General features: G+C 34.2%; 1 protein-coding gene across 2 annotated transcripts; it reads left to right on the top strand.

The window, feature by feature from the left end:
* The first annotated feature begins 7149 nt into the window (after positions 1-7149).
* LOC104608477 (F-box/RNI-like superfamily protein) lies at positions 7150-9607 on the top strand. 2 transcript variants are annotated; one of them, XM_088887307.1, is made up of 5 exons: positions 7150-7384; positions 7530-7645; positions 7822-8600; positions 8686-8966; positions 9052-9607. In XM_088887307.1, the coding sequence occupies exons 3-5, from the start codon at positions 7859-7861 to the stop codon at positions 9286-9288; spliced, it is 1260 nt and encodes a 419-aa protein (XP_088743433.1). In that variant the 5' UTR covers positions 7150-7384; positions 7530-7645; positions 7822-7858; the 3' UTR covers positions 9289-9607. The 2 variants fall into 2 exon arrangements, with proteins under 2 accessions (XP_088743433.1, XP_010272787.1); XM_010274485.3 differs by lacking the exon at positions 7530-7645.
* The last annotated feature ends 384 nt before the right edge of the window (positions 9608-9991 follow it).

Genomic DNA, 9991 nt, shown 5'->3' with positions numbered 1-9991 from the left:
TAAATTTTAATATAGAAAAGTGGAAAACCTCTCATATTTCTTAGTCTAAAATGCTTTATATCATAAATCTATTTTTTAATAATTGCATTGTAATTTTTAAAAATTTATTTGATTTTTAAGTTTAAATCTTTGAACTGACTAATTAAACCAAAAAATCGACCCAAACTGATACAATTTGAGTGGGTCGATTTTCACAAAAGGTCAGTCGGTTTCAGCTGACCAACTCCCCCACTTGATCAGGTCAATTTGGGTGGCCAAATAGTCCACAACCGAACTGAACCAACTCATGAACTCTCATAATTTCAGATAAATTAATAGTCTTATCTCTGATAAATAAGAATAATTTAATTTTTGATAATTATTGAAAATTTATAGCGAGAATACATAATTATTGAAAATATATTGATAATGAAAAATACAATAAGTACTAAAAATATATTAACTTAGTCAATAAATAGTATAATCTCTAATAAATATTAATCAATAAGTTATAACAAAAATAAAATAAGTACAATAAGTTAAATTTAAAAATTTCAATAATAGTAGTTTAATCTCCATATGTAAAATATTTAAATTTTAAAAATATTATTTATTTATTGAATTTAATTATCTATAAAATCATAATTTATACTATTATTATATAATTTCATTATTAATTTTGTAATATATTAAATTATTATTAATTTCAATATTATATTTTAATTATTTTTCTACTTTGAAGATTTTTTTTTTAAATTTATTACATAATTTCGTTATTTTAACTATTTAAAATCTATTTATGATAAATATTTAGTTATTTAAATATTTAAATAATCTATAAAACATTTAAAATTTTGTTATTTGAATTTTATTTATTTAAAGCTATTACATATTATTAAATATTTGAAAAAAATTTAAAATGATAAGCCAAAAAAAATGTGATTTAAATTGGTAGTACATAGTTTCGTGGATAAAGGGTTCAAGACTTCAACATACACATCTATATCCAAAGAAGTGCAAGATAGGTTCAAACAATGTTTTAAAAACCGACATAGAGGCCAAGCCATTTTTGCCTCTGAGTCAGGTCACCGATTCAACCATTTGGGTTGAATAGGTCAAATTGTGCCACATATTATTTTATCATAAAAAATGTATATTTATTTCTGATATATAATATATGCATATATAAATATTATTTTATGTTTAATTTTTTATCTATAAAATCGTCAAAATTTACAATTTAAGGCCCGAAAAAGTTTTTTTTTGGTGAAAATAGCAGGGTAAGGCACCTTGGAATACATGGATCTCAAAAGGTTACCCAAAATAAAAAATATCACCCCTAATTAGATATTGGAGTTAAAAGTTATGGCCTTTGGAAATTTGCACATACAATGGGTTGAATCGCCTAGGCTTCTAAATACCCCACTGTGTGTAACTTGTAACCTGGTAACCAGATTAAATAGGTCAATGGTTGAATCGCCTAGGTCAGATGGTTTTACCAACTCAACGTTTTTTTTTACCAAACAATGGATTTCAAAAGAATTGGACCCAAAATCAAGGCCATGTGATGATTTGAATGGCTCAATTGGTTGAGTAAACGGTGAGTTGTAAACATTAGGTTCTACATAGATATGAGTACTCCAAACATAAAGAGTCAAATGAGAACATTAAAGTATCAAGAGGCAAAAAGTTATTGGGCACGAGTGGCTTTGGATGGAATGAATCTCAAAATCAAGTTGAAGCTAATTCAGTTGTATGGGAGGAATATACCTAGGTACTTGATTTAATTATATATAGAGTGAGCAATTGAACATACAATGTAAGCCAAGTTAGTGATGATGGCTTTTATAATGCAATAAAACCCACAAGCAATGAATATAAAAGATTATATGCTAGAAATATATGATGAAATGCAAGTTGTATTAGGGAACGACTAGGCTACGGGTGAGGATTTTAAAGTTGGTATAGATCCAATCAATGAGGTGGTTAATGAGTATGGCATAGGGATGGCAATGGGGTAGGTTAAGGGAGAGTTTTGCAAATTCTAGACCCTATCCGCCCCCCTAAACCTCTCAACCCGTACCCACCCCAAAACCCGTAGTGGGTTGGATTTTGAAAATCAAAACCTTTTCCACACATGAAAATGCAAAACTCTCTCCAACCCTACCCTCCCTGCATTCAAGAATAGGGCGAGTTGGGCTTAGAACCCACATCTAATTTGCTATTATTCAAAATATTATTAAAATATTCAAAATATTATTAAACTATCAATTATCCTTCACATAAATATTCAAAATATTATTAAAATTCAACACCTGATACATAAAATTTATATTCTTTCCAATAATATGCGAGTCGGGGAGGGTTGGATTTAGCCTAATACCATACCCTACTTGTACTCATAGGGGTTGTAGAATCCTAAAACTCATCCTAGCTTCAAGCAAAAAAAAAAAAAAAACAATACCCCATTAGTGCCGGTAACCATCGAGCATCCCTAGTATGACAGTACTGTTAAGGTTGGCAATGATGCCTGACTCTTGTATCCTATACACCCAATCTAAATGATAGTGCCTATCCGAATCACCAAATTGAGGTAGTGTAGTGCCTCATTCAAGTTCCAGAAAGGGAGTCTATGGCATAAAGAAGAAACTTTATGAGGATTTCATAGATGTAATCGATCGTATGAATGAAAGCATGAAACAAACTGCATTTGTCTTGATAGTCCAATCTGATTAGGATTTTTTGAACCTCTTGGGGAATGAGGTGATGTCATTGAAAGGATTTGACCATAAGGTACTCGATGTTGTGTTTGGGTACTTGAGTGAACATGAGAAAGAAAGAGGCAAAACTTTTCTTGGCAAGATAAAAGCTTTACAAATGAGATGGTGATTAAACCATCACATTCAACACTTCGACCATATATGATTAGAGGTCTTATTGGACTTGTTGGGGTATTCATAAAGGGGGAAATAAATAGCCACTAATGAAGATGTCTAACAATCTAGCATTAGTAGACCATGTCTAGGTGTTCCTAAATTGGTCTTTAGTAGATTTTATAGAAACTACTTCTTAACTATGTCTTATTTTTATATACACTTTACAACATTATTTTCAATTTGCTCTCTAAGTATAGGTATGATGATCTATCAAACAAAAGAAAAAACCAATATATGTATATGATGATATCCACACAAGGATATTACTTTTTTTGTTTAACAAGGATACAATTATTACCATTGTGGGTTTGGTTTCATAAGTTAATACGTTTGATTTGAATTGAGGCACCAATAATTTGTATCACTAAAGGTGTTGATACAAGATTGTTTGTTAACTTGGTTTTTAGGATCTCTTGGTATATGTTTGCCTTTTCTGTTACCACTGACTTGGATTTACAACTTATTGATTAACTGATATACTAACAACTTATTACCTAGACAAGATAACATGTTTGGTTTGAAGTTACCAATAACCCAGGCCACCAGATTAATTTGATACTAGATTGTTTGTTATACGAGTTATTAGGAAAAGCTTTATAGAGGGTTGGTTTTGATGTTACCATTGAATCATAAGAACAACTTCTTGTTTCTTGTGTTAGGCTAACACTTTGTTAGTTGAAAATGAGAATAGGGTTGATCGTTTTTTTCTTTAATTGGTAAAGAGTTTATGAAGTTGATGTGAGAATTGATCATGTTCATAAGGTTGATCATTTCAATTGGTATAGAACTGATTGAATGTGATTGTTCTTAGGGTGAAACTTTTACCATTTGATAGACATTTTTTATTGGTTGATTAACACTTGGGAATAGGAAGAAAGAAGCAACAATTCAAGTGAAAGATGACTTGCAAGGTAGATCTTATATAGTCTTCCACTTATGGATTAGTCAACTTCATTATGGCTTCTTGCTATTACTCTATGCAGCTTATTTCATATAGAGCACGTTTCTAAGTCATATTGATTAAATTAGATATATGAGCCTTAAATTTTAATTTGCCATGGTTCATGGGCTAGATCAAAACTATTTTTAGCAAACTAAGTTGGAGAGAAATTGTTTCAGGAGTAACTCAAGTTTAGATCAAGGAGTATTTAGACCTTAGTTTTTAGGGACCTAAAGATGGAAAAAAGTTCAATTTTAGTAGTATAACTTTGGCTTCAGAAGATGGGTCCCAACAAAAAGATCTCCAACACCTAAATTAGAGTAACATCGGATCTTTTTGAAGCATTTGATCTTCAAAATATTGGACCATCCAAATTGAAAAAGCCAATAGTTGAAATGTGATTGTTCTTGATATTTTTCTCTCCATTTAACTTGGAGTAGACATGAGAATTGTATATTTGTCATTTATTTTTGGAGCATTTAATTGGTTGTTAACAGGTTATTAACAACTTATATAATTGTCTATTTTGTAGGTTTTTAACATGTTATTATAACTGCTTATTAGTGGGGCTGAACATGTTATATTATTGCCTATTAGTAAGTTATTAATAGGTTACATAATTACTTTGTTAGCAAGTTATTAGTAATATGTTATACACACACATAACGATAATTTTTTTTTTGGTTGCAAAGAATAATAATTTCTAGTGCTTGAACTTGTTTTGTCAACTAATCAGTTGAAAGAAGGCTAGTATAATGGATAATTGCATGTTAGCATGTTAAACAGGTTATACAATTGCCTAATATCATGTAATTAACAGTCAAAATTTTTCTGTTGCAAAGAATAATATTTCTAGTGCTTGAACTTGTTTTATCAACTAATCAACTAAGGGAAGGCTAATATCATGGATCCTGGTTCAAATGGTCAATTATGATAATCCAAAATATGGTGAGAAGGCTAATATCATAAATCCTAGTTCAAACTGTCGATTATGGGAATCCAAAGTATGGTGAGAAGGCTAATATCATGCATCCCAATTCAAATGATCGATTATGGGAACCTAAAATATGGTTACATAATGTTGGGACTTTAATAGTGCAATATAGCAAAAAATTATTAGAAAATGCATCAAGAGGTATGGTGTGGCCCAAATCAATGTGGCAGTAGGGTTCAATGGTCAAAATTACACCACATTTCAAAGAGACCACACTACTCAACATCCCTTAGGATGCCAACACTCAAGAAAGGTCTTCCTTTTTTAACTCTTTAGTTTTCTATGTATAACATCAAAGGTTCATGGTTGCAAATACCCTTTCCTCATTTATTAAACCTTAAAAAAGTGATTCATTAAACATTTCCACCTGAAATTTGAGGCACACTATTGCATTATCACTTTTGTGTGAACATTTGCAAATGCATTTTATGGCTTTGTTTAAATATAAATTCTTATGTGCCTAGCAAATTCATACAACTCAACAATCATAAAACATAACCATGGCAAACACCTAGAACAAATGAAAGTAAGGTTAGTTACTTTCTATATTTAGAAGCAACTTCGGGGGTGTTCTGCAATGTAGATGATAAATTAGTGGGTGTGGATTGATCCATGCCACACTTTATGGCAGGGACCAATCCACACCACACTAGCATAAAATTATGTGGATTGAAATTGTCTATACTCATAGGGGCATTCTGCAGGTGTAGTGTGGATTTGTCCACACCAAACATATTGGTTCCATTCATCTCATGTACAATTTGTGAGATAATCTATACAATCGATCATGTAGAGATGCAAACAGATTTGATTGGATCGGGTTCGAATCAAGGTATATCCAAATTTAATCTAATAGCAGAATACAAATGGTGATTCAAATTCAAATCCATTAAGGATGTCATATATATGAGTCTAATTCGATCCAATTCAAATTATGAAAAAATTTAATAAATTATTAAAAGAAAAAACAAAAAATATAAGTATTTTTCAACTATTTTCATCATATATATATTAATATATACATATTTTTTTTTATAAAAAATTTACAAAAAATGCAATATAAACCTATTTATAAATAAATATATTAATATATATGTTTATAAATATATACATATATAGGTCAGATTGGATCGGATCCTGTCGAATCAGATATCGGTGATTTGAATTCCAATTGGATCTGATCCAAAAATCCGACAAAGGATTATCTGAATCTTAAAAACATAGGACTGAATTCGGATTGAATGAGCTGATCCATTTTAACCCACGATCATGAATGAAAAAAGCCACAATTTAAGCCAAAAATAATTTGGAATAATAATATAAAATAATAATGGATAAATTAAGACACCAATGCGTAATTACTAATAAATATATTTATCATTATAATGTTATCTTTAGCAATAAGTAATTTAAAAAATAATTTCAATATAAATTAAAATATATTAAAAGATTAAATAAAATGAGGGTAATTACACTAAACGCTTTCTACAAATTGTCCACACCATAGGGGTCTAGAATCGGAATTGGAATGGGCTTTTCCGATTCCAACTGTTTGGTTGGGTGGAATCGGAATCCTATTCCCATTCCTGCTGGAATGGCTATTCCCTCCCCCTTCCTTGGGAATGAAATCTCATTCCTGCTAATTCTAATTCCCATTTCCATTCCTGTCTGAACCAAATAGATTGTAGGAATGGATCATTCCCATTCTGATTCCAACTATAAACCAAATGGATCCTTAATATACTTTGATTGAGCTATTAAATCAACGTTTCTGAGAAGCTAGTTTTAGTAGCTTCTTCAATGCCGCTTAGCCAATGCAACGCAGCTCAATCAAAGCTGAAACCCTCCCAAACGGGTTCATAATGGTCTGAATTGCATATGGGATGGAAAATTTTTAAGCTTTTTGTTTGATATAAAAGAAGAGAGAAACATAAGCTGAAAAGTGAAAAGCTATGCAAAACATAGGCTTAGGGACTTGGGTCAGTTTCCAGTGGGATATTAAGCCCGAGCCGGGCCCAAATTGGGAGCTGAGTTACGAGTTGCGCGACACGGTGTTTTGCGTGGGCGCACGCCGCGGACGAAACTGAAAAGTGAAAAGCTATCCAAATCCTGTTTTTTTGAAAAACTAGAAGGCTGTCTGGTAAACAAACGTTCAAAAAATTCAAAGTTTGAAATAAGCGGGCAAGAAGAGGGGTTCGTGCCAGTTAACCCCTTGTGGGAAAAAAAATGAGTAAAATAATCCCTCACTTTTTTGAATTTTGAAAAAACCCACATAAGTAAGCGCACGCACTTGTACGCGCGGCTCCTCTCTTCTCAACCCTCAACAACTGAGAAGCTTCTCCCCAATCCCCATCTATCTTCTTATTTGTTAGATCAATCTTCTCTCTCTCTCTCTCTCTCTCTCTCTCTCTCTCTCCCTGAATTTCTCTTTTGAGTTTTTACTTAGAACCCATGTTCAGAAATTGTCAATAGAAGATCTGATATATCCTTATATCTCAGTTTTCTCTCCCCAAATTCCACATTCACGAGTTACATGTAAGCTCTCTCCCTCCCTCTCTCTATACTTCTGGTTTCTCTGTATTATGTCTTTCAAAGGTGATGGGAGTCTTCATTTCATTATATGATTTTGTTATACTGTGTCTGTGCCGACTTCTATTATTAACTTCAGTATTTCTACTAGGCTTTGTTCGTTATCCAGGTTCTTTTGAATATAAAATCCCAGTTTTTCTCACCTTTCTCTATGTCTACTAATTGAAGAGCATTCCCCAATTCTTTCCTTAGCATAATCTCAAATGGGTACGTTTCAGTTTTCTGTTTATGGTGGTACAAGATCAATTCACCTAGGTTCTGTTTACGGGTTCTCAGAATTTTTCTTCTTCTCACTGATTTTCAATTTTTGAATTTGGATTTCATAGGCAGTGAGATATTTATGCATTACTCCGATTGATTTGTGCCCTTTTCTTCAATTTCAGTTGTTTATCAGTACGCGTTCAACTGCATCTTGAAAGAATGAACGCTCTTCCAGATGCCATTGTTCAATACATTTTATCCCACATGAGGAACGCCAGGGATGTGGCGAGCTGTACTTGTGTATCTAAGCGATTTAAGGAGTCAATGCCATTGATCCGGAGCCTCTACTTCCCCCGCAATTCCTTTGATGACAATAACAGCGGAGCAGATCCTGACACTGTTGTGAGCCGAATGGTCTCATCGATCGTCTGGTTAGAAGAGCTCGTAGTCTACTGCCCATTCTCCAGTGCAGGCCTTGCTTCATGGCTATCGAGCGCAGGCCGGTCCCTTCGGCATCTGGAGCTCCGCATGGACAATCTTACTGAAAAGCAGTCTCGGAATGAGACCCTATCAAAATTGGATTGCATCGGTTATGCAACAGTCTTGGAGTCGCTCAAGCTCTGGGGTGTGATCATGGTGAATTCCCCCAAATGGGGTTTATTCAAGAACCTCCGGACTCTCGAAATAGTTGGGGCGAGGTTGGATGACAGAGCTCTTTCTGACGCATTTCGGGCATGCCCAAATTTGACAAATCTGTCACTGCTCGGTTGTGATGGATTGAGGTCGGTTTCAGTCCAATTGCAGCAGCTGGAGCAGTGTAGGCTCGATTTCTATGGCTTGGGAAACTGCTCCCTCACTGTCAGCTGCCCGAAAATTCAATTGCTTGAAATCCAAGGTTGCAGCTGGATTCGAGTAGACCAAACCTCTTGCTTGAGGAATCTCTCAATCTCCAACAGTGCAGGTAGCTTTCTCTTCAGAACTTCTCCTTGCCTTGGCCATTACAGAAAGTAGAGCTTGAAACTTAAATTTTGGTAAATGCCTTTCAGGTAGAGTTTACAAGGTGGATTTCGGGAGGCTCGGAGCTCTGGAGTTCTTGTCCATCAAAGGTGTTCAATGGTGTTGGGACGCAGTGAGCACCATCCTCCAATGTGCAAGTGAGGTGAAGCACCTGGTTATGAAGGTCGAGTTCACCGGGGATTTTGAAGCTTTACTACCGTTCCCGGAGGTTGATTTGGTTGATTTCTTTAACAGCCATCCCAAGCTGCAAACTTTCGAAATCCACGGAGCCATGTTTGCTGCTTTGTGCCAGAAGAACAGCTTAAAGAGTGTGAGTTTATATCATGGACAACATTGAAGTTACTCTGTCCTAAGGAGGATTCGAGAATTAATATATTAAATGCATTCTTTTGCAGGTGGATTCGAAGTTCGTTATTCCATCCTTGGAAGAGGTGGTAATCACAGTGAGGTCGCCTCTGAATGCCGAGCAAAAGATGAGTACCTTAGAGTCATTGCTCAAGTACGGAAAGAACCTGCGAAGGATGGTGATAAGGATTCTTCAGATGAAGAACTGCCATAACAGTGCAGATGATTTCTTTGAAGAGATTTGTAGGTTCAGATACTTGAACCACAAAGTTGTTCGGATTGAATAAGAATGTTGCAGAGGAATCTCTCTCCCCCCAATTAACTTCTAATTCAAACTTCTCTTGTTACCAGCCATTGCAGCTTGTGACATTCAACCATTTCGATTCAATGAGAATAGCCCCATCATGATTCTTTTTACTTTTATTATTGTGGGTTCTTCTCTAATCCTTCAAATTGCAGTTTTATGTTAACCCATTTGTAGACAAGATTGACCACCTTGACATTGTGATCCTTAGTTAGATTAATGATCTCTTAGTTTTTCTTTTAATCTTGCTTTTAGAATATTGATCAAGTTATAAAAAGTTAGCTATTGTGATTGGAGCTCAAGAGCTATCTACCGTGGACAGGTTGAGACGTTGAGTACTAACCCAAAATTCACCATCATAAGTCGAACATCTAGCTGACAGTTCCAAGTTCCAAACCAAGGAAAATTTTTGAAGTTGGAAAAGAAAGATCTCTGGTTATACTGCTTTTGCACTGTTTGGGAATTTTGAAGCAGAGGCTAGAGCTTGTTCAAAATTCTAATTAATGGCACGAGACAGTTTTGGGGAGTTTCTTTTATGGCAATTCCAAACCTTCTTGATTGCGCCTTGGGGTCTTGATTCTCTATGCAAATGATGTCTGAAATCTGAAGATGGCTCATACCTTTGAAGAATGGCGGCTGATGCCAATTATCTTTCCATTATATCTATCTTACAGTCTCTGATTATA

The sequence above is a fragment of the Nelumbo nucifera genome, chromosome 5 (assembly GCF_055504915.1).
Source record: "Nelumbo nucifera cultivar China Antique chromosome 5, China Antique-T2T, whole genome shotgun sequence".
NCBI lineage: Eukaryota > Viridiplantae > Streptophyta > Magnoliopsida > Proteales > Nelumbonaceae > Nelumbo > Nelumbo nucifera.
Note: the sequence above shows the minus strand (reverse complement) of the source record. Positions and strands in the feature narration are given on the sequence as shown.

Coding starts and splice junctions, on each gene's coding strand:
- LOC104608477 (XM_010274485.3), top strand. CDS start 7,859: ATGAACGCTCTTCCAGATGCCATTGTTCAATACATTTTATCCCACATG. Junction 8,601..8,685: donor CTCAATCTCCAACAGTGCAG/GTAGCTTTCTCT, acceptor AATGCCTTTCAG/GTAGAGTTTACAAGGTGGAT. Junction 8,967..9,051: donor AGAAGAACAGCTTAAAGAGT/GTGAGTTTATAT, acceptor ATTCTTTTGCAG/GTGGATTCGAAGTTCGTTAT.